Source organism: Leishmania donovani, chromosome 28 (assembly GCF_000227135.1).
Source record: "Leishmania donovani BPK282A1 complete genome, chromosome 28".
NCBI classification, from domain to species: Eukaryota; Euglenozoa; class Kinetoplastea; order Trypanosomatida; family Trypanosomatidae; genus Leishmania; species Leishmania donovani.
Window position 1 is genome coordinate 697,680 of NC_018255.1, and position 23,646 is coordinate 721,325.

The 23,646-nt window shown below is 62.1% G+C and overlaps 6 protein-coding genes across 6 annotated transcripts; all 6 read right to left on the bottom strand.

Annotated features, from left to right (window-relative positions):
* On the bottom strand, positions 1 to 891 carry LDBPK_281890 (hypothetical protein, conserved; the record flags this gene model as incomplete). Its single annotated transcript, XM_003862240.1, has 1 exon — positions 1 to 891. One exon carries the CDS (start codon positions 889 to 891, stop codon positions 1 to 3), a length of 891 nt encoding a protein of 296 aa, XP_003862288.1.
* A 1,444-nt stretch (positions 892 to 2,335) lies between these two features.
* LDBPK_281900 (DNA topoisomerase III, putative) lies at positions 2,336 to 4,939 on the bottom strand (the record flags this gene model as incomplete). The annotated part of the gene is made up of 1 exon (XM_003862241.1): positions 2,336 to 4,939. The coding sequence occupies one exon, from the start codon at positions 4,937 to 4,939 to the stop codon at positions 2,336 to 2,338; it is 2,604 nt and encodes an 867-aa protein (XP_003862289.1).
* Positions 4,940 to 5,933: 994 nt separating this feature from the next.
* Positions 5,934 to 7,688, bottom strand: LDBPK_281910 (ATPase-like protein; the record flags this gene model as incomplete). The annotated part of the gene is made up of 1 exon (XM_003862242.1): positions 5,934 to 7,688. The coding sequence occupies one exon, from the start codon at positions 7,686 to 7,688 to the stop codon at positions 5,934 to 5,936; it is 1,755 nt and encodes a 584-aa protein (XP_003862290.1).
* A 1,156-nt stretch (positions 7,689 to 8,844) lies between these two features.
* Positions 8,845 to 16,548, bottom strand: LDBPK_281920 (hypothetical protein, conserved; the record flags this gene model as incomplete). Its single annotated transcript, XM_003862243.1, has 1 exon — positions 8,845 to 16,548. The coding sequence occupies one exon, from the start codon at positions 16,546 to 16,548 to the stop codon at positions 8,845 to 8,847; it is 7,704 nt and encodes a 2,567-aa protein (XP_003862291.1).
* A 3,120-nt stretch (positions 16,549 to 19,668) lies between these two features.
* LDBPK_281930 (hypothetical protein, conserved) lies at positions 19,669 to 20,199 on the bottom strand (the record flags this gene model as incomplete). Its single annotated transcript, XM_003862244.1, has 1 exon — positions 19,669 to 20,199. One exon carries the CDS (start codon positions 20,197 to 20,199, stop codon positions 19,669 to 19,671), a length of 531 nt encoding a protein of 176 aa, XP_003862292.1.
* Positions 20,200 to 22,231: 2,032 nt separating this feature from the next.
* LDBPK_281940 (replication factor A, 51kDa subunit, putative) lies at positions 22,232 to 23,635 on the bottom strand (the record flags this gene model as incomplete). The annotated part of the gene is made up of 1 exon (XM_003862245.1): positions 22,232 to 23,635. One exon carries the CDS (start codon positions 23,633 to 23,635, stop codon positions 22,232 to 22,234), a length of 1,404 nt encoding a protein of 467 aa, XP_003862293.1.
* Positions 23,636 to 23,646: the final 11 nt, after the last annotated feature.

Here is a 23,646-nt window from a genome sequence, read left to right on the forward strand (position 1 = left end):
CTACCACGCCAACGGATGCCCGCTCGTGTTTGCCGTAGAACCGCTGCTCGTCTGCCCATACGCCCCAGCGACGGGTGCGGTGCGGAAGAGAGAGAGAATCTCGTCTTTGCTGCAGCCCGCGCTCTCGTTGCCGCCGGTGAACAGGTCGCCTGTGTTATCGTGCGCTGTCTGCGGGCTCGACGCCGACTGCAGTGTGTTCGGCAACGGCGCCCCGCTGTGAGCGCCGCCGCTGGCGGGGCCGAGTACAATGCTTGCCGCCCCACCAAACTGCGATTCGAACCAGCCCGAGTCGTTGTTCACGCTCACCGGTGGCACCGACGACAGCGGCCCCGCCGTTTCCCCCCACGCCGTAGGCGGCGAGTGGGCACCGCCTCCAGCCGCCGCATAGCCCATACCGGCGCCATGAGTCGGATAGGCGGAGAAGAGCTCCGCAACGTTTGTGCGGGCCCCCGTCGCCCCCTGCGTCGCTTCCTGACTCGGTTGATTCGTGTTGGGTGAAGACACGGGCGCGCCCCAGAGCTCCTCGAGCACGGCGCCCTGCGGCTGCGTCTGCCCCGGCTCGCCACCTTGGCACGGTGGCGCGTTCGATCCCGGAGAAGACGCTAAAGTGGTGGTCCCGCTGCTGCTTGCCGCCTCCATCGGGGTCTCCATAAATTGTGCAACGAGCTCTGCAAAGCGGGGGTGGTAGTACAACTTCCGCTCATACTTGGAGCGAATCACGCGCTCGACCACGGCAGTTTCGGTCGTGTTGGTCACGCGTGCCGACGGTGGCATGTTGTACTCGTACAAGAGTCGTCCTCGCGCGTTGCCGATGTGCTCTACCACGAGCATCATAGACTCCACCCAGGCATCCATGTTTACCGACTTCACTTTCGATACGTGCGTGCCCATAGAGCGGTGGATACCGGCGCAGCGGAGGCAGAAGAAAATACCAAGGTTGGTGCTCGCCCAACGCGGCTGCTTCGTACCACAGTCGAAGCACTCGCGATTTTCCGGAAGACGCAGCAAGGCATCGAAGCGCTGCAGCTGCTGCGCCGGCACACCCGCACGGCCCGTACCAGTTCTCGACGCAGCGGCGTTGATTGAACGCGTCTTGGTCGAGTACCTTGTTTCGGAACCGCCAAACTCGGCACCGTTGTTGCTCGCGCTGGGCGCGTACCCGCCCCGCTCCTCCGGTTCGTAGTGTCGGAAACTAGTTGGCATACTGTGCTATCATACAGAAGCACCGAGAGTTTTTCAATGGCGTGTATGCCCGTACGACTCGGCGGGTGGGCGCGCCACGCTCTCCTGTTCCACTTGTAGTGTAGACCCTGTACAAGGAGCACCGGTAGAAGCACGCTGAGGGATGCTGAGACGCAAGATGATGGTGAATGAAAGCTGACGTGGGCGTGTAGGTTTGCATTCGGGCAGAAGGCACTGGACAGTGCTAGGGGCCGACGGTGCTGCTGCAGCGGCTTTCCTTTATTGGGAAGAAGCGCTGTGGAATGGCAGGGGTCGAAGACCGCGACGATGCGCTACACCTTATCCGTGCCGTGGCGCGTATCCGTGTGATGCGAAATGGGAGATGGACACACGAGGCTATGCAGAGGACACAGGAGCAGGAGATCTAAAGCTAGGGAAAGGAGGGGCTCAGGGAGGGAGGGGGGAGAAGGATGGTCAGTCGGCGGCAGTGCGGTGATACGAGGGCTGTCACCAAACTGCAGCCAAGGAAGGAGAGTAGCGAAACTGGCGCGAGGTGTCAGGGGAGAAAGGGAGGAAGAGTAGGGGCAGTCGCAGAGGAGCAGAAGATGTCAGAGAAAGAGAAAGGAAGGCATAGTCCAAGAGGGGGTGGCGGCATCGCAGTGCGTGGGATGGAGGAGTAGAACACTGGTGGATGCCGCCCCATCATCGACGCACTCTATGCACGGGTGCCGAGCAGTCTGCAATGAAGCAACTTCGCCCCCCCCATATCCAAAAGTGTCGCCTAGGTGGAACGGAGAGGAAAAAAATTGGTATAGCCCATCGCCCAGCTGAGCTGACGCACACGCCGCTGCATCAACAAGCAGCATCCACAGCACGCAGTGTCACCGCGTGGCTGACCTCCGCTCGGTTTTGTTTTCGCTGTCCACGTGGGTGTGAGGGAGGAATGGAAGGAAGAACGCGGATGCACACGCGTCTGAGAGGTGGAGGAAAGGGAGCGGCTCGCAGGTCACGGCAACACACACATAAAGAAGGCAGAGAAAGCGCATGCCATCGGCTCACCCCCGTGCGCATGCGCACGCAGGCAAACGTGCACGCCTCGCTTATCCAGACTTCATTACCGCAACTGGGGACCGACGAAGGGGCTGCGGCACGCTCACCGGCGATCCTCGCGGTTGCCACGTCCGCGACCACGTCCGCGACCACGTCCGCGTCCACGACCGCCCCGACCACCAGCAGCAGCGCCACCGATGCGGCGGAAGTTACCTATGCGGCCGCGCACTTCCTCGCAGAGCGGGCTCAGGCCTGGATGACAGAAGATGCACGCGACAATGCGGTCCTTGCGGTTAGGCAAGACGCTCTTGCCTTCGGGGAACATGATGTCGAGGCAGTTGGCGGCGCATTCGGGGCACTCCTCGGAAGTGACGTACACTCGCTGCGCTGTCGGTGGCAGCTTGATCATCATGGGGCACTTGTTGCAGCACACCTTCCACTGGCCAGCCGTCCGGGGAACGAAGGCCATGCTGCCGGCGCAGGAGCCGTCCACGCAGTCGCACACGTAGTTCGTGGCGAGGGAGTGCTCGCACGTGGGGTGGCGGCACTCGTCGCACGCCATGTGCCGCGTGGATGGTGCCGTCGTCGCCGCTGCCCCTCCACCGTACCCGCGGTGGTGGTGCTGTATGGCGGGGCGCATGTCCTCAAACGGCGGGTTGTTGTAGCAATGAGGACAGATGGGAAAGGACTTGCCGCCTTCGATGTGGCAGATGACGAGCTCGAAGTTGTCGATGGGGCACTTGAAGCTGGAGTACGGCTTAATGGTGCCGCCCTGTGGCAGCGCGAACGTCACCTCGCAGTACGGGCAGTAGAGCCGCTGGGGACGAGTGTCCAGGTGCTTCAGGTAGCGCATGCAGTTGCCGCACCGCGTAATCGGCTTCCCGGCGGCGGAGATGGCGGAGAAGGAGGCGCCCATGAGGGCATCAAAGACGTCTATGTGCTCTTTGAAGAACTTAAACTTAGCGAAGAAGAGGTCAAGCGAGTAGCTGAGCACGTCGTCGAGCTGCGCGCGGCCCTCGGCGATGTGGGTGACATACTCCTCCACGCGGCTGCGCACGAGCGGCAGCACCAGCTCCGGGTCGATGGCCTTGATGCCGTGGATGAGCACGATGCCAAGCTTTGATGGCTTCATGACACGCCCCGCCTGCACGCTGCAGTAGCCGCGCTCCACAATGTTGTTGACGTGGGTGGAGATGGACGCGTCGGTTCCGATACCGTTCTTCTCCATCAGGCCAATCAGGTCCGACTCCGTCAGGTACGACGGCGGCTGCGTCTGCCCCGCCTGCAGCCGCACATCGGACAGCTGGAAGGAGTCGCCCTTGTGGACGCCGGTCGGCATCCTGTCGTCCTCGACGCGGGCGTGCGGCATGATCTCCGTGAAGCCGGGGTCCTCCACCACCTTTCCCGAGATGCTAAAAAGCTCACCGCCAAGTTCGATCGTGATCTTCGTCTTGATTAGCCGGCAGTCTGGTGACACGGAGGCGATGAAGTGTCGTGTAATGTACTCGAAGATGCGCCACTCATCCCCGGAGAGCTCGCTGGGCGACGCGCTTCGCATCGGCGTGATCGGCGGGTGATCGCCAGCGTCCTTGCCTGCCTTGGGGCGCGCGTGTCCTTGCTGCAGCAGCGCCGTTACGTAGGCCCCCCACATGGAGTGGTTTTTCTGCTGAGCGAGGGCGCCGGCAAGGTTAAAAGATGGCGGGTATGCCGTGGATTCGGTACGAGGGTACGAAATATAGCCGCGGATGTACAGGTTCTCGGCGATGCTCATCACGTAGTGGGGGCCGATGCCAAGGGCCCTGCTTGCAATCTTCATGAGATCCACTGTGTTGAGGCCGGTCGGCCGCGGACGTGTGTCGTTGCTGACAGACACGTTGACGACGGTGGCCACCTTGCCGCTCTTGGTGATGCGCTGAAGGATCAGCCGCGCCATCGTCTCGTCGAAGAGGCGCCCGCGATCCCATTCAAATTGCAGCAGTGCGCCGCCGCGTGAGGCGACCGGGACGAGACGCCAAAAGTTCTCCGGCTTGAAGTTGAGGATCTCGTCATGGCGCTGCACGCAGAAGCCGAGCGTCGGCGTCTGGCACGGGCCGTAGCTGATGACGCTGGCATCCAAGTCGCCGTACTTGCCCTGGAAGTACTTGGTTTGAAACCGGGTGAAGGCTACGCCAACCTTCAGGTCGAGCTCCTGCCGGCACGTCACCGCGTCGCTGATGTTCTTGTTCGGCTTCCCGAGATTGCGGAAGGCGTGGAAAATCTCCTCCGCCGTGATGGCCGAGAAGTGCGCGCGGAAGATGCTGTGGTGGTTGTAGATCTCGCGTCGAACGACCTGCATCACCTCAAAACAAATGTTCTCCCCCTCACGATCACAGTCGAGCCACAGCACCAGTGTATCACAGCCTTGCGCCTCATGCTCGAGGTGGCGGCTCACCTTCCCCGACGTGTCCTTCCACGTGATCGGCGCGGTGAAGAGCTGCTCCTCATCCGTGCGATCCCAGTTTTGATGCTGAGAGGTGAAGTCGCACGAGAAGACGTGGCCGGTAGTGCTCGTCACCTTGAAGTATGCGGGACTGCCCATGAAATTGCCCGTGTACTCGTACACCGGCAGCGCACGGGTTCGGCGGGAGCAACTTCCGTTGCTCAAGATCGTCGCGATGCTCTCTGCCAGCGACGGCTTCTCAGCCACCATCAGCACATTGCGGCCCATTACGACCTTCACACGCACACTTTCCAGTCAACCGTCGCACCTGATCTTTTAGATGATGCTTGGCCTTGATGGTCGAGAGAAGGACCACGAACAGTAAGGGGGAGAGGGGGCCGAAAAAGCCAACGTGATGCAGGAAAAGAAGCGATGGAGTGGGGAAAGAGGGGGGAGGAGGCCTTGCAGTTCTTGCGTTTCGGTTGCACACACACACACAGCGGCAAAAAAAAAAAAACATAAAAGGGAAGAAAGCCTGTGGATCCTGGAAAAAAAGAAGGGGAAAGTAGATGGATAAGTGGGCGGAGGAGAGAGAGAGTTCGAGGAGGGATGGTCCGCGCACATATGCAGCATTCGAGATTGAGAGAGATGATGAGGTTTGGCGGGAGAGCCACCACCACCCTAGTCAAGATCCGCTCGACCCACAAGCACGCAGCAGACCCAAGCTCCAGCATCGAGGGCCTAAAGGCTGCAGAAGTGAGGAGCAGAGAAGGAAGGAGGCAACAACATTTTGCATCCCGCCCCCCTCCCTCTCTCCATTACCTTCATCCTCGGCGTTCTTTTCAAGCTCTCTCGTGAAGTGCTTGGCAGTGCCTCCCTGTCACATTACATGCGCGGGCGCATGAAGGAGGGGGAGGGGGCTGCACGTTTGCGCCTCAGAAGTGGTGCGCGAAACAGCCCGCTGTGGTGCACGGCCAATAGCCGGGCGACAGACTCGGAAGTGGGCACATAGACTCCCGCTCCTCTCGCACCGTTCGCCTCTCCCTCTTTTTTTCTTCTTCTGTATCGTCAAAGCAGAATCGCTGGCAGGCGTGGGAAAGAGGAGGGGCCATGTATGTCTGCATGTTCTTGCGCAGAGGAGTACGCATGTTGCCGTGATCTGTGCCGCGTGCCGTTCCTCGTGGAGCCGTCTTGAGAGGGAGGGAGATCAGGGTCTGCGGCAAAAGAAGCGATTAGAACAGGTTAGCACAGCGCGGCTCACCTGCGGCGTCAGCAGACGGCTTTAGGAACCGCTATTCGCATCGAGTACGGCCACCTCAGCAGCCTCCTCTGCAACCTTGAACAACGCCTCCAGGTAGTCCCGCAGAGGCAGAGGCGCATCGAAGCCACCTCTCTGGTCCCCCTGCCACGCCGACTCGCTACCACCGCAGCCGCCAGTGTAAGAATTGCACATGCACGCGCCGTACGCCAAGAACGGCAGTTTCTTCAAGGTGCGGCCGTTCAGGCCCACGCACACCTCGGCAATGTGATGGAGCAGCTCACTGATCGTGTACGCATTGCCAGAGAGGCAGTGCGACGGCGATTGGGGATGCGCTGGTTGCGGGGCGGGTGCCATTCCCAAACTCGTGGATGTCGGTATCATCTGCTGCGGCGGTTTGTGAGACTTACTCGGCACGTCGTGCAACGCGGTCAGCTCTTCATTCCACATGTGTGCGGCCTCGGCGGTGCCGCTGCCGCCAACCAGTAGATGACCGCCAAGGCTGCGGTGCGCGCCTACGTTGCCCCGGTGTGCCGCTTGCCCCTCATCCTGGCAACGCTCGTCCGCAAGAGAAAACCCGTTCAGTTCGTCGGGTAGCACGGACGTCCCCGCTTGCGGCGCAGCCACCAACCGCTTGTCCACCAATTCCTGCACACTCGCATATAGAATGAGGAAGCGTGCCTGCACGCCTGGCGGGCCGACATACACGCGCTTGTCCGCTCTGTCCAGCAGCGCTGCATCGATTGCCGCCGTCAAGTTGGTCGTGGCAAGGACGACGATGTTCTTGCAGTCCTGCAGTCGATCCATCTGTGTGAGCAGTGCATTCACAACACGGATCGAGTCAGATGGTTCGTTGCCCTTCATCGCGGAGGTGCGAGCTGCCGCGAGGCTCTCCACCTCGTCCATCACGCAGCACACCAAGCACTCCTTGTCGTCGGCGATGCGGTGCACCTGCTCAAACAGCTGCAGCACGCGTTTGCCGCTCTCGCTGAACCAGCGACTGAACAAGCTATGAGCGTTGATCTCCAAAAGGCACGCGCGAGCGTACACCGACGAGGCGAGGCGGATTGACAGTTTCTGTGCCAAGGCGCGGCACAGCGACGTCTTGCCCGTGCCTGGCGGGCCGTGGAAAAGAACAAGTCGATTCCACGTCACAAAGTTGGAGCTCACCCCGGCGTGGGTGAACCGCATGGCGGCGTCCACGTAGCTCACGATGTCCCGCTTGAACGCAATCGACGCCGCCTCACTCTCGCCATAGTACAGCGACTCCCACTGGCCCTCCAGTGAGACGTGCGGCAGGGGTGTCACGGTGAAGGTCGACGCACTGTCACCTTCGTCGCCGCCGCTGTGCATGCTGTCGGCCGTGCACCACGCCGGCAGAGACGCCTGGGTAACCGGGGCAGACGCGGCAGACGATAGTGGCATGCAGAGAGTTTCACCGTGGAGTCGGTACAGGCACATACAGAAGTGCACCTGCTCCATATTTGTCCACGAACAGCCTGTCGGGAAGGAGACGTCACACACCCGCACCGACGCGACATCATCTCTCAGCAGAGGCGGCGCATCTGCGAGAGAGATGGTGGCGCCAGGGAGAAACGGTGGCAGGTGGCCCGCGGCCAGTCGGCGGCTCGCCTGCACGCGCACATAGGATCGGACAAGGCAGCTGAGCTCGGGCCAAGCAGCGGTATCGGCCGTGGTCCTCACTTCGATCACCACAAGGTACCGCGTCGATTCGCCCTCAGGGGGGAGTGGTGATGAGCTAGATGGGCGGTGCGTCATCGCAAAGCCGCACCTCCGCTGCTGGCCCTAAAGGTGGGTTACGGTGCGACGCTATTAGCTGAATGCGTATATGCGGTTGAGTGAGTGAGCGCGGTAACGAGAGGGGGAGGGGAGAAAGGGGGAGTAACACAAGCACGCGAAGGCAACGCGCTCCCTGCCTTTGCACCAGAGCAAACAGAAAAGGGAGGCGTGTGCACGGGCTGCGTACAACCACTTCCGCGTGATGGCGACAGCAACGCTCTGTCTATGGCTATATATGCCTGTCTTTGTGTGTGCGTGTGTGGAGAGGGTAGAGGGAGGGGCTTTCTATGAAGCTGTGTGGTGTCTGGTCGTAGATACGAGTACGCTGTGTGCGTGTGGCGCCTCTTCGAGTCGCACAGGAACCTCGCTTTCTCACACACACGCCTTGCCCGGCCCTTTACCGAAAGAGGAGAAGAGGACAAGGAAGGCGTGGTAGGGGCAGGAAGGGTGCCGAAGAGCAGTTCTGGGTACTCCCAGTAGCCCTCACATCAGTGTCTGTGCGTGTGTGTCCGTGTGGTTAGAGGGAGAGAACGAGAAGAGGCGAAGAGAGATTGAGGGGGGAGGGATGAGCGAGATGAGGGTGCGCGCCGGGAAGGGGGGGGGCAAGGAGCTAAAGATACTCGTGGCAATGTGTACGGATCCATGACGTCTGTGTCCGTCGTGGGCCAGCCATGCGCCCATACAGACGCACAGAAGCACACATGCCACTGCAAGCACGCTTCTTAGTGTACACAAGCGTGCGCATGTAGGTGTCAGTGTGTGTGTGTGTGTGTGTGTGTGTGTGTGTGGTGGGAAGGTTTTGAGAGCCATTCGCTTTATCAGCGTATTGTCTACTCTTCCTCTGCTCCTCACGTACATATCTTACCTCCCTCCTCTCCCGTAGACAAGTCTGTCTTCTTGGTCACTGCATCATCCACTACAGACCGGCAAGCAAGCGATGCCACAGGTGAGAAGAGCGGCGGAGGTAATACACAGAAACTTGGCTGTCCTACCGACTCCGTCTCGTCTCCTCTTCAATCCACCCGCGACGTGAGATGGTCATCTTGCGGTGTGACAGTACTCGATCGCGGAGGATGGAGTGGTTGACGTTGCATCTCCCTGGCGGACAAGACAGCTGTCTATGGTCATGGGTGTGCTACACGCGGAGAGATGCGGTTTGCCCCCCGCGTGGTGGGGAGACGTTCGGCGGCGCCTCCGGTGTGGTTGTCACTGAGGCTGCGCTCGCCCCCAGAGCTTCCAGCTGTATCCGCATCCACTCCGCCACAGCGTGCGCATCTGCGTTTGCCGTCTCCGTCGTCCATGTATTATCGCTGAACACAAGAGACGAGTGGCCGGCACACTGCGCTGCCCAGTTGAAGCTCTGCTGCAGCTGCGTCACCCAAGACCGCCGCGCCGCCGACGTGGACGTCCTTGGCGCAGATGGGGACTCACTGGCAACCTCAGCAGGGTCGCGAGCAATCGCGGCGCACCACGTCTCCACGCAGTTCTTCACGCGACGCCAAAACGCGGCGTCCTCGACAAACAGCTGTGGAATGGCTTCCAACAAGCCGCAGCGCCAGGCCCCTGCGAGGGGAAGCGCGTCGTCCAGCACCGCCCGCCCCGACGCCACTGCCGCAGTAGGCGGCCATGTCGGATACGAGGCAGATGAAGCAGAAGATGCTGAGACGCCACCTTCATCACTGTCGGCAGAGGCCGCGGCGCGCTCCAGGAAGGGAACGAACTCGTCCCTCAAAAGACTCTGATATGCCTGTCGGTAGTGGTGGTCTGAAGCCGTGCCGCACGCCTCCAGCACCAGCGTCCAACCCACAACGTCCAGCGTGGCGATCCGCGTTGTGGTGGTTGCCGCCGAGGCTGCGGGGGTCTTAGTGCCGAAGACGAGGCACGCCAGCAGCTGTTCAAACAACTGAGTCCCTGCGCAGTTCACCATAGCGCCGCAGTACAGCGCCGACACCCAGAGTGAGACGTCGGACACGGCTACATCATCCTCTTCGTGGAGGAGGCGGCGAGCAAGATCGCCCCAGGCGTGCCGCAGCTGCGACGGCGCATTACACACGGCGGACGGTACGGCAGCTGTGCGGAAGAGAGGCGCCGAAGCCCCACTGCCGTTACGGTGTGGGTATCTCATCTCCCCCACGCGCAGCGCCGCGCAATCGGTCGACGACCGCGGCAGCGCGATTCCGCCGCGCTGCGACGCATCGCCGCCGCCCCCACCTCGTCGGGGTCGCTCCGCCGCGGAGGCGGCGCTCGCACGATCTGCGGGAGAATGAGCGGCGCTGCCTGGCGTCTGATCGGACCCGGGTGACAATGACGGCGACAAGGGCAGAAGATCACTACGCAGCAGCATTTCTGCTTGATGGTGCCGCTGGAAGTTCACGGCAGACACGGCAACGGCCTTGAACACCACCTCTAGCATCGCCCACGAAATCCTCGCGCGCGCGTCGCGCAGGTATTGCGTGAGAGGCAGAAGCACAGCTGAAAACTCCGGCGCATTGACGGTCAGAGTGCACAAGTACAGCGCGTGTCGCGATGCCATCAGCCGGTCCATGGCTATACGGTGTAGCAGAGACTCAAGTGGGGCCTGAGACCAGAGGGGCAGCGTAGAGAGTCCCAGACGGCCTGGCTCTGCTTCGGTAGTGGCACCATGGCTGGCACTCTCAGACGCGCTCACCTTCGCTGCCGAACGGGACACGGGTGACAGAGCAAGGGTGCTTCTGGAACGCGTCGCCTCCGCGGCGGCGGCGCAGGGCCCCTCTCGACGCTGCATTGACCCTCTGGTGCTGACTGGAACGCTGCGCAAGACGTACTCGACAGACGATTTTGCGCTGCCGATCAGCGCCAGGTTCAGAAGCTGAGGCAACCGAGCTTTCGTGCAGCGAAGCACTTCAGCATCCACGTACGGCATCAGCCGCGTCACCTGCTCCCGAAAGCACACAAGGAGGGGATCGATCGAGACGCCTTCTTCGTCGCCGTCGCGGGGCGCGCTCGGCCGAGCAGCAGCACCGGCCTCCGCAACGCCGCCCCCGCGCTTCGCCAGTGGCACTGCTTCACAGCTTGTCTCGTCGCTGGTATGGTCGCCAAACAGCCCGTCCTTCTCGAGAGGCAGCGCCTGCGACAGCGACGCTTGCGCGCACTGCTGCCATGGCATGCGGCGAGTGATGACGCCTAGCATCTGCATCACCTCCACAGCATTCCCGTGCTCTGCGTACGGCACAAAATCGGCCACCGCATCCAGCAGCGATGCGTACAAGAGTCGGAGCAGGTGGCGCATTCTCTCAGGCTTGCCGTTGCGGGAAGTACGCAACGTATCCTGGCCAGCACCCTGCTCTGCCCCACTGCACCTCGCTGCTGCGCAATTGAGCGTTTCTGCGTAGGCTGTAAGGCGCTCGTGAAGCTCGCTCGTCACCACCAGCACGTTGCAGAAGCGCTGCCCATGCTGCTGGTGCGGCGTGGCCGCGTGCAATGTACCCGCCTCGGCCTCACCCTTACTATCACCGTCGACCTCTGCAGCAGCGGCCCATGCTGATGCTTTCAAGCCTACGCGGGATGCGTTTGCATCGTCCGCGTCTGCGCCACCACTGCTACTGGCGTCGCCCTCGCCGGATGCGGCGGTGAGATCAGCGTGCTGCCTTCTAGCACGATGGAAAAGCACGACGGCCTCGGCGCAGCTCGTGCGTAGTCGTGCCAAAAAACAGCGGAGCCGCGACGTGGCGAGCGACGGCCCGTCCCTGGCCACATCGCAGTCCTCAGCGCAAGACGAAGCGGTCTCTGAAGTACCGCCACAAGACACAGTGGCGGCGCTGACCGCGCCACGACTGCCGTCACAACTAGTCGACGCTGAGAGAGGCTGTGTAGAGTCGTCGCGCTTCTGCGACGCTGCCAGGACGGAGTACAGCGAAGAGACAAGGCAGATGCCGATGTGGCGCGAGTGGCAGCTCGTGAGGACCGCGTCATGCAACTTGCGCACCCACGGCGACGGCGACTCCCGCAGTGACCCGTCGAGCTGTGGAGCAGAGCCGGATGCGACGACGGCAACAGGGGCAAAACGCGGAGGCGACGGCGTTGCTGCTGTGGTGGCGAGGTCGGCGCACGCTGTTGGTTGCGCATTCGATGACCCGCTATTTGCAGCCTTGCACGGCGGGGCGTCTGGTCCAGCTGAGACGGTCGCAGAGGACTCTCGATGATCAAGGAGTTTCTGCAGCGTCGACAGGGGAAGCAGTCGAAGCCACGTCGCCTCCACCATCGTTGTCGCCGGCAACGCTCCGCTGTGTGCTGTCAAGCTGCTCAGCAGCGCCTCCTCAATGCGCTGAACCGCCATCTGGGCAGAGAGGGCAGCAGCATTGCCTCGATCGTGCGCTGTGGCCTCCTCCGCAACACCGACTCTGGTAGGGTTGCCGCTTTCATCGCCATCGGTTGCCGTTGAGAGGCCGCGAGCGCCCGCGTCCTTTGACGCCGTCGAATCCGGCGTTGTGGTCGACGGTACCTCTTTGTCCGCCACGGTGGCGTACACGGCGGCGCGGCGCAGCGAGTCGATGATGGAGTCAGCGTTGCCAGAGGTGGACTCTACGCCCACAGCGTTCTCTGCGGGGCCGGCAGACGACGTCTTGCCGAGCACACCGCGCCCAGACGCGCGCTCCGTGAGGCGCCCCAAGGTCACCGTTGCGACGCCGCGTGCCGCAATGCTACTTAGCACCCTCAGAATGACGACCACCTCCGCTGCAGAGAAAATGGTCTTTTCCGCTGCGCCGCTGAGTGGTGTGTCGCCCCTCAAGGTCGACGTTGGCTCGTCGCCGCTGTCCACTGCGCCGGCGCGATTGCTTGCGCCCCCCAACACTGAATCTCGCTCAGAATCGAGCGGGTGCCCCACGTGTGCCCTTTCTGGTAGAGGGGTCGACGGTGCGAGAACAGCGCGAGCAGAAACAATCCGCAGAAGCTCAGTGTACACCTGCGCGAGGTAGACGCGCGCCGATGGTAGGCCGATGTCCTCCTCCGCCGTGGAGCGCCACCAGGCAAGCAGCGCCAAATCCACGTCGTGCGGCGCCGTCGGCACAGATGCACAGCTGCCGCCGTTGGTCACTGTCTCACCTGCGCGGGAACGATCATCTGCAGCGCGACCGGGCGCTGCTGCTGTCATCGCGGCTAGCGCAGAGGTAGATGCCTCCGCTGGTGGCATCAGCTGAACTGTCTCCATGATTCCTCGCGACTGCGCTTGGATGTAGCGGGTCTTCTTGATCCACAATTCGACAGCGCCGTACAGCGCGCGGGTCCACACATGCGTCTGCGCCGCCGCTGCCAGCTCCGCGAGTAGTGTCACCGCCTCACCTGTTCCTGTCTCCTCCGGCGCCGACGGCGGCGCCTTTGCACCCTGCGCGGTGTCGTCGACGGCACCGTTGTTGGCCGCCCTCACAGGGGTGCAGTCCACGGGCGTCGGCGTGGAACTGGGGTGCCTGGAAAACAAAGTCAGCAGCTGCTCCGCCGCATCAGCGCTCGCGCCTGTCTTCGTCCACACAGCGAGAAGGCCTTTGACACAGCGCTCAAACCCAGCCTTCACACGCTCGGTGTGCTCTCGTGCGGACGCCTGTGCAGGCTCTGACGTAGCAGCGCCAGCGACAGCGAGCCACTTGCCACAGACGGACGGCGCCATGGCAACCAGCCACGCGCACATGGTCGCTAGCTCCTCCAGTTGCTTGTAGCACGCCTCCACCTCTTCATTCGACCAGCGCCGCTCTCCGCGCGTCGCGACATCGCCGCCTTGCTCATCGCCTGCGCTTGCCTGTGCCGACCTCATCATCTCCTCCACCTGCCGCAGCAGAGACTTCATTTGCGACGAGATGTAAGCCCACATCGTTCTCCACAAAGACGGGCACGCGCGCGTGGTGTACAGGAACATCACTGGCGCCACCGCTCGCCACTCGGCACGGCGCGCAGCCAGCTGCACCGCATGTGGCGGCGTGGCAGAGGAGCGGGTACCGCTGAGCTCGCAGCCGGCGCGGGCGCTCGAATGTAGGTTGGGGAGCAGCGAGCGCAACGTCAGTGCAGCAGGAGCTGCCACAGCCCGCTGCAGGGCTACCATGAGGATCTGCGCGCGTTGGAGCGACAAGGTCGACCAGCTCTCCAGAAGGGAGTCGCTGAAAGTGCACAGCGCTACGCGAGAAAGGCCGTATGGGTGCGCCGTCTGCTCTGCGAGTAGCTCCGCAGGCGCAGGGCGCGAGCCGGGCGGTGGCACCGCCCTTCCAGCCGAGCAGGACGGCTGAGTGCGCAGCAGCGGCCACGCATCGCCTGCCGGCCATAAGTCACTCATACGCTCCGCAATGAAGCTGTCGACGTCAAGCGCGTAGATGCAGACGGTGTTGAGTCGGCGCCTATCAGATGGCCGGTGGTGGGGCCAGGCAGGCTTTTCAACCGAAGCGTCCGCAGCCGCAGCAGCAGTTGCCTTGACGGGCGCTGGGAAGGCGTTCTCCTTCCCACACCGCAAAGCCCCCAAGAAGAGAAAGAGTAGCTCGTAGCCCAGTCGCTGTCGGCTCTCGCTGCCTCGCACGACCGCGACGACGTCGCTCCACGCAGGGGGACGAGGCTGCGTGGAGTGCGGCGGAGCTGCGGCGACTGTTGATGATGAGGCCGTGCCTCGTGCACTGCCAGCAGGCAGAGCCTCGGTGGGAGGACGCCGCTGCTGCCGCCGCTGATCGGACACCGATGCCGCCGCCGAAGAAGGTGACGTCGATGCTTCAGATGCCGCTGGCAGGAGGCAGAGGGCGTGCTGCACGATACTCGAGTGACGATCCAGCACCGTGGGCCAACACAAGGAGCGCAGCTGCTGTACCACACCTTGCAGTGTCGAAAGGGTGGAATGGTCAACGGTGAACGAAGCAGAGGAGGTCGAACAGTCTCCGTTGCTGAGTCCCCCCATGGCGGATGGCAACGCACCGATACGCTCTCGTCGCTTTAGTGCACAGGCTTTGGAGAAAAAATCGGCAACACCGAAAAACTCTGACCAGCACGCGACTCGAGCGCTCTCCTCCGGTTCGAGCGTCAGCCAAGGGGCGCTGAGCTGCTGCAGCACATGGCCCCGGTCCTTTGCAGAGAGCGCTGGAAGGTAAAAGAGAAGGCAACGCAGCACAACACCGATACAGATGTCCAGCACGGCAACGCTGTAGGATGGCGCCGCACCCGCTCGCTCAGCCAACGCCAACGACGACGATTGTGCTCCGGTAGTCTCGTGTGTGCCCGCGTCACCCGTCGAGCGCTCAATCTTTGACGGCGACTGGGCGGAATGAGACGCCACTTTGTCCACCTTCGAAATCGACCGAAGGTACTGCTGGGCCGCGGTGCGCAGCTCCGCATCCACACCGCCGTCGCCGCCAAGGGGCTTATCTGCGATATCAGACGCTGCGGGTGGCGGGTGCAGCTCCGCCGGCAGCGACGCGCGAAAGCGGCGCGCAACAAGACACAGGTGCGTGTACGTGCCCTGAGCGGCGGCGTCGGCAGCTGCTTGAGCTGACCCTGACTGCACCGCCACCGCGTTTTCCAGTAGTGCATGGTACTCCGCGTGCATCTTCGCCTCCTCGCGTGCAGCCTTGAACGCGCTCAGCGTCTGAAGAAACTCGATAAGATAGGGTAGCAGCTCCCGCGTCGCCCCCTCAACGAATTGGTCTGGTCGCGCTGCAGCGTTCCCGTCAGGCTGAACCGGTGCGCCGCTGGTGCTGGCAGCTGTCACAGGGCCACATTCGACGGGAGTTGTGTCGCGCGTGTCGGCACTGTCACAAGCGGCTGGGCAGACAGGCAGCGCATCGAGTACGGAAGGTCGACCTCCTTCGGTCAAGTGAGAGAGCAGCACATCTTGCACTGCACGCTGCCTACGGTGCCACAGCGCGATGGAGGCCTTCAAAGATGGCGCCGCCGGCTCAGTATTGCTGCTGAACAGGCCTTCCGCCGATTCGCGATAGTGCTGCTGGCGCCCCCACGCGTCGTACCACACCTCTACCGCCTCGAGACGCCCATACCGATACGGTGCAGCCGGCGAGTCGCCAGCGGACGCCGCAAATAACTCTCCAGCACCAGCGACATCACAGTCGTTGGCTGGCGCCTTGTCCCCGTGCGAAGGGGACAGCACCTTGTGCACAAATTCCATGAGTGTCCTCGCGCCCAGGTCCGGCATGACGATGGGCTCGTTGAGCCAATCCACCACCGAAAGCGGCACCTCCAGCACTGCCAGCGTCTCTGCTGCCGACATGGTCGGGGAGGTGGCCGCTGCCGCCCCTGAGTCAGCAGCCGCGGCCTTTTTGGAGGCGCCTGTGAGGAGGAGGCGGACCGTTGTCACCGCTTGGCTATCGCCGCCCAACGCTGAGGCCAGATGTTCCACCAGACGGCTGTGTGCCACTGCCTCGGCGCACCAAAGCTCAAACGCGGCCGCGACCTTGTCGCTTTTCCGTAGCGCCTCGTAGTTTTTTCTGAACGTGCGGTGCGACTTGACAAGGCGGCGCAGCGCAGCACAGCTCGGCGCGCCGGTGTTCGTGTAAGTAGTGGGGGGCGGTGGCGCTCGCTGCGGCGATGTGCCCGGGTGGCACGATGCAGGCCTGCTTGGCTGGCCTGTCGCGGATGTGTCGATTCCACTCCGGCGGCCCCGTTCACGGCGGTCGTCACCCCGACGCCCCGCCGACCCGCTCCAGGTCGTGCTCACCTCCTCTTTGGCAGTTCTTGCGTAGGTGGCCGAGGCACTCACCGCGCCACTTCGCCTCACGGGAGAAGAGCCTCGTCGACCGTGGGCAGAAGCACCACCGGCCGAGGACGGCGCCGCTGAAGAGGTGGTACCCCCATGGTGACCAGACGAGTGCACGTGGCACATCTGCTTGTGTGGTAAAGGGCCTGGCTGCTGCTGCGGTGGAAGCTCTCCGTGACGCGACCTCCCTCTGAGGGTGGTCGCGCCGTGCTCGTTTTGGTGCAAAGAGCCCTGCGAGCCGCTTCGCCTTTCCTTGCGCTGCCTATTCCTGCCCCGAGACGACTGTTCTTGCTGCGGATGTTGCTGGCGCCGCTGCTTGGCGGTAAATCGATGCGAACTTTCTCTCCGCGCTGGAGCGCTTGCGTCACCACTGCTCACGGAGCTGCTGCTGCTGAGCACCGGATGCACAGGTGCCTCATTGAGGTCAAGGAACGACTCCGGGGAGGCCGGCGGCGCATCCGTGTCTGTGGAGGTGGACGGCGTCGTAGCTGTGGCAAGCGCACGTACAGCTACGCCGAGCCGTAGCCCCGGTGGCCTGCCTCCCCCGTCAACCGCGACGACAGCCTCAAGCAATCGTCGGACTTGCCTATTGTGGGAGTGGCGCAGCACCGTTACGCCTTGGACGGCGGCGTGCTGCTGCCTGCTCGCTGTGACCCGCACGGGATGCCGTCGTGCGCCTGTCGAGGCGAGCATCCGCGTAGCAGCAGCTGAAGACGTCAACAGCGAGCACAGCAGCGCTTTTGAAAGAGGAGTGCGCAGCGAGAAGGGTGGCGCAGCCGCCACACGTGGCGACAGGAATGACGGTAGTAGGTCGCTTTTCGGCAATGTGCGGGAATAACAAGAAAGCCTGATGGGCGCCATGCGATGGGGCGCAGTGCGCTGTTCGGTAACGACCGCAACGGTCGTCCCAGGCGACTCCGTGCGAAACGCACGGAGCGGGTTGCCACCGCCGCGCCCTGGGAAAGATGCGCACGGCCAGCAGGTCACGGTCAGCGGAGAGGCGGAAGCCGCTACGCCTGCCGGGCTTGGCAGCCGAGTCGAGCCATCTACCGCCTCCGCATGCGCCAGCCCATGTCCGGTGCCACTCGCAGCTGTGCACGTCGACGATGGCCGCATGTGGCACACGGGGGAGGCGAGGGGGACTAAAGGGGGCACGGATCGAAAAGGAAAGAGACGAAGGTGCGCTGTGTCTCTCTGCGTACGTGCGACACTCAGCAGCGGCAAGCACGCGGCCAAGCGGTGCTGTCGCGCACACGGGACGACAGATACGCTTGAGCGGCCAGGGAAAGTGTCCAGCCGCTGTGGCTATAGGAGTCTTCTACTGGGAGAAAGGTGGCGCAGAGAAGACAGAGTACACGAATCGACGGTGAAAGCAAGGCAGCGACTGCACTCTGCTCCGTCCTGGAGCACAGCCAGCGCTTCTTCCGTCCGTGTCAGTGTATGCAAGTGGCAGCTATTACGCGAGGTACGTCCGTGTCGACGTCCTACTTTTTACTTGTTTTCTTAAGCTTATCAGAGAGAGAGGGAGAGAGGCGGGTGGCGTGGAGCGAACGGAAAGGACCAGGTCTCAGCGACCAGAGAAACAAAGGAGGCAGCAGCCACCGGGGCTGCCCGAAAACGCAGCGCCTCCTCCTGGTGATGCTGTCTCGCCTTGTCGCTGTGTAAGGGTGGCTGGTAATGTGGTGCGCTGCGCAACACCACTTACCTCTATAGGATGGACAGCGATGCCTGTCCGTCTCTGTGTGCGCGAGTGTCTGTGAATCTGCGCGTGCGCGTGTTGTGGATGCTGTTGCTGGCGCCCGCCCTCCTTCACTTCCCCGGCCCTCCTCCTCCAAGAAGAGCGAAAGGCGCAAAGAAACAGAGAGGAGAGTCGCTCCGAAACGGGCAGAAAGGGCAGGAGGCAAACAAGCGTACCGACCCTGATGACGTCCGTGCCACGTGTCACGTGCTGCTGTCGTTGATGGGGTGCTGTTCCTGCTTCGGCCATTCACAAGGATATAAAAGGCCGAGAAAGAAAAAGCGCGTTGAGAGTGAGTCGAGAGAAGGAAGCGGGCAGAGGAGTTGTCGAGGCGGAGAACGCGTGCGTTGCTTATGTGTCCCTGTGGGCGCGCGAAGAGCAGAGCATGCGTGCCCGAGCACGGGGTGCAGAAGAGTGCTGGCAAATTAAAAGGAGATGGCCATGCACACTTCGTAGCGCACACGCAGGCATCCGCGAAGGCTCTGCTGCGTGAAACGAGGGAAGTGAGAGAAGTCAAAAAAAAAAGCAGCGAGGTGGCTGGTGCACGATGGGGGGCAGAAAGAAGCACGAAAGAAGACAAGCGGCTGCACTCCCGATCCGTGCCTTCCCTTTCGCCTCCACGCGCCCCCCTCTTTCGAAGTTTTGGAATGTTGTGGCGGTGTTGCAGTCGCAGCCGAGCACAGATGCGCACGCATTAGACAGCGCATCGGTTGGTTGGTTTGATTTTTTTTTCGTTTCGCTGTGTGCGCATCTCTGTGTGCGCGCCTCGCATGATCCTCTAATCCAGCCAGCCGCCTTAGAGCCCCTTCTCAGCGTTAAGCATCAATACAACGCCAGCGAAAAAAAAAAACGACAGCACGCAGAGACGATAAGGGAAGAAGCAGTCGCATTCGACGACGAGGAGGAAATGGTGGGCAGCACCACTACCACCGCCGCCACCACGACCACGAGACACGCACATCACAGACAAGCATTGAATGGAGGGTACGGAGCGTGGAAGAGGACGTAGGCAGAAAGGGTGGAAGGGGCAGCAAAATACCGCCCAGCTACTGTGTACGTGCACCCGTGTGCCACCCGCTCCTTACCCGCCTTACGCCCCTAGTTCTGCCTCTTATGAAGAAAAGTGCCGAACGTAGCACCAAAAGGAAAAAATGAAGGTACCGCGCAACGCGGTGGTTGGAAGGGGTGCGGCCAGTCAAGGCGAAGGGCGCGGGGGCGGTCACGGTGCTGTGCATCCGTAACCTTGTCTCTCCCCCTTTGTTGGAGTGCTTAGTGGACGTGCATGCGTCAGGGGAGAGAGGGAGGGAGGGAGGGAGGGCAGACCCTCTCTCTCTTGCTCCTCCCTGCCTCCCTCTTCCCCCTTCACAGACACACGCTCGGCTCGCACGCCTTAATCTGGGACTGCGCCCACCGCCGCCTCTGCGATCTCTGTTTCTTCTTGTTTTTCCTTACCTTGCACCGCGTCTGCGCCCGCACCCCCCCCCCACACACACACGCGCTCAAATCCCTCACAACGGGCCATCCTTGCCTTTGGCCCAGAACTTGGCAAAGTACGCCCATGCGTTCAGGAGTAGCGAGACTGCCTTCCCTTCGGCGTTGTTGATTTGGTCTTCGGTCAGAGAATTCAGTGCATGCCACGCCTCCTGCTCCACCTCCTTCTTGTTGGCGCCGCCGCTCTGGTGCGCCTTTTTCATCTTGTTGACGCGCATGGCAACGTCCAGAGCGCTCTCGCTGCCGTTGGCAGAGGCGGAGGAGGCGCCCGCAGGTCCACCGGGAGTCGATGTCTGCTGTTGCTGCTGCCCTGCAGTGCTCGAGGCTTCATCCATGCAGATGCGCGAGGGGGCGAGGTAGAAGCGGCGCGCGTTGCCCAGGGAACAGGAGGCGGCAGCCCTCTCCGCAGAGGCACCCGCAACTGCCGTCACTTTCACTGGCACATGCAGCAGCAAACCGCACCCAACGCCCCACGAGTGCGCGAGAAAGCCTCTCGGGCGGCCCTCCGCGCCGCCAGCGGAGACGGAAGCGAGCAGCTTACGGATCATCACCCCGAGCACACAAGTGATGCCGAGTTCAACACGTTTGGAAAGAAACAGTGCAGGCGGTCTGAGTCTCTTCCTCCTCCTGAAAAGGATGCCGGGATGAAGAGGTCTGTCTTTTGGTATCCACGCGCGTAGCTGCCACTCGTTCTGAGGGGAAGGAGGAGGAGGCCGTCGAACTCGCTCGTCCCTATCTTCAGGTCCTACTACCGCTAGCAAGGGCACACTCGCTCACCCACGTGACGCTCACGCACACAGACCCGAAGCAAGGGGGCGGAACTAGTGGCGCCCCTGTGCGATGTCGAGTGTCCCCGATTCGAGGTCTGAGAGGAGAAGGGGGATGAGGCCGATGTGTGCGGTCTGCGAAACAAACGGACAACCTGAAAGGAAGGCAACGTGACAATGGTTGCACTCCCTCTTCGTGTCCGTCTGTGAGTCCTATGCCGTATGGTCGGCGCTTCGTGTGTCTGTATCGGTGGGCGTGCGTTTTGATGGCTGCCGTGACAGCCACGCAGGTCTGACTAAAGTCTGTTGGCTGCCGCCTCTGTGCGGTTTCTCACACGGCGCGCTGTGCTCACGTTGCCGGTACCGCCTAGTGCGCTGCCGTCGTCGTCAACAGACTTCCTTTGGTACTTCCTCAAACGAAACAGGAGAAGGCTGCATTTTGAGGGGGAGGGGGTGTCCATCCCCGGTGGAGTCGCGCGCAGCGAACCGCCATAACACCGACGGCAGCACCGCGCACACAATGGTTGTTGTTTGTGTTGTGCGCAATGGGCAACACACAGAGAGAAAGCCGCCAGAAGCGGCAGAAAGAAGGAGAGAAATGAGCGCCGGCGAATTCAATGCACATGTGAAAGAAGTGTTGCCCGTCAACGCGCAACTCCGATACATGAGAACTGCGACTAAGCTACCGTGGTCCGCCCTTCTACACACGCGCACGCGCCTACGGAGTCGGATGGGGTGCTGCACGCAGCGCGGTAGAGAGACAGCATCGCCTTCAAGCGACGCACGCACACCACAGAGCGCTCCCTTCATCCCCCTCTGTGCGTGCGCGTGTGTGGGAGCCGAAGGAGCTCATCGCAGACATGTAGCCGGTGCACCACCACAACGCACCACGGCTGCCATGCCACTTGAACGCAGCCTCCAACAGCAGCTTGAAGTTGCCGCCAGCGTGTGAAGCAGAACGAGGGGGCGGTGAGGGGGCAGAAACCCATCACACCCCAGCCCGTCCAATCGTTCCCCCAACGCAGTGCACGGCCTTCTCAGCTCCAGTAAGCTTATGGCATGTGCATTCTTCTCTCAAAAGTGCGTATTGGCTCTGCACGCCCACACATGTTGCCGGATTCGCTTATCGTCTTCTTGCTTTGCTTTCCATCGAACCAGCATCATCACCACTCACCACCGCCCCACTGAGCCAACATGGACAGCCGGCATCAACGGCGGAAGGCGCATGGGCGCCAGAAGTAAGCACACGGAATAAAGGCAAACAACTAAACGTTGCGTCTGTCCCTTTCACGCGCCAACCAAGGCTGCACGCGTGGGCACGCACACACACGCGCACGCACACAAAAAGTACGCTGGGAAGAGGGAAGAGAAAGGGAGAAGAGGGTCGACATGAGCCCCGTGCCGGTGTTCGCATGGGTGTGCGCGTGCGTGCTTACGCCCATCAGCACGACAACACAACAACCGCAACGAAAGGAGAGAGGCATCGCACATCAGCTCCCGTGCCAAGCGAGGGAGCAACAACGGCGTCCCAGCAAAGCTGCGGATGGAGACCACACCATTCCGGGAGTGGCTTCCTGTCGGCGTGTCTGTGTGTTGCGCGTCGTGCGTGGGTGTGGGTGCGCGCATGTACACACACACGCACACACGATGACGGGCACGGTCCGACACGACCAGAGGCATTCTCGTTCTATGAGGTGGCCGTCTCTGCGAGTAGTGCATGTCAGCACTCGATGCAAGTGCAGCGCATAGACGCATGTAGTTCTGTATGCATTTTGTGCGTGCGTGCGAGACCTGCTTAGTCTCTTGGCAGTGCTCAGACGTAAGCCTCGATGAGGCGGAGAATTTCATCGCACTCTGTGCGCAGGTTCTGCGCGAGGCGGCGGCGCGTCTCCTCGGAGGTGCCCGCAATCGGCATAAACTCGGAGATGCGCACCACTGACATGCGCAGCCGGTCTGACTCCTCGCCGGTCATGGCGTTCGAGCTCGTCTCCTCCTTCACGCGCAGACGCATCACCACTGGTCGGTTCATGCGGCCCTGCGCCAGCTTCGCGATGTAGAGAGGGTCCTCCTGCGCACGACGCTTCAGTTCTGCCGCCTCCATCCCAAAGAACTCGATGCCGGCTTCGTTGAAGAGCGTTAGCCACGCCTGAGAGACGTTGTCCGTGACCTGGATGGAAACGAGGTAGCGCTGCGTCGGCGTGACGGTCTTGTCGCACTTTTCGCAGCGAAAGCGGTCACCCTGCGCGCCCTCCTCGGTCACCTTCTTGTTGCAGGTCGGGCACGCGTCGTACCACTGGGCATCCTGCTTGAAGTAAATCGGAACGCACCGGACGTCGACGTACTCGGGCTTCAGGCCCCGTCCGATCCCCTCCGACTGGATCTCGTCCAGGTACTTGCGGCCGCGGTCGCTCTCGCCACCGGCCCCGCTCGCGGCGCCAAGCCCCTGCGACGACAAAGACGTCACGTTAGCGCCGCCAGTCGTCACATACCACGCCGCGAGCTTCTTGACGTCCGGCAGGTCTGTGGGGTTGATGTCGATCTTGGTCTGATAAGTGGATGAGAGGGTCACACCGTCGAAACTGCCAACCTTCAGCTGCCGCAGCGCCACAACGGTGCCGACCGGGTAGCACCACGCCTTTGCCTCATCGTTCCAGAAGGTGACCTCCACAGCCGCCGTCATGTCGCCCATCTTGACGTTTCGCTTCACCAGCTCACGGCCCGTCGACTTCTGCGTGATGGACGACACTTCGTCCACCTTGAGCACGACGCCAAGCACGTCGACGAGCGAACCGACCTCGCGCTGCTTCAGAAGCTCGATCGGCACAAAGTTGTAGCGCTGCATCGGCAGCGCCGCTGTTGATGTGTCCTGCCGCGCCAGCATAATCTCCGAGCTGCGGTCAAACGTGAGCTCGTAGTCATTGTTCACGTTGCTGAAACGCCGGTTCGCATTCTTCACCTGGCCACCGCTGAAATAGTATACCTGTCCATTGACGATGAGCGGCTCGAAGGTGTCGACGGCGTCGTTGAAGACCGTTGCCCGAATCGCGGCAGACTCGTCAATGAGGGTGAAGGAGAAGAGCTTTCCCTGCGACGTCGGCTTGTTCCAGGTACGGATGTCCGTCTTGTCTGTCACACGGGCCCGAATCCACCACTTGCCACCGAGAAACGGTGTGAGGGAGTCGATGGGCTGGATCTGGTGGCTGCCCGGCTGCTGCATCGTCACAGCTG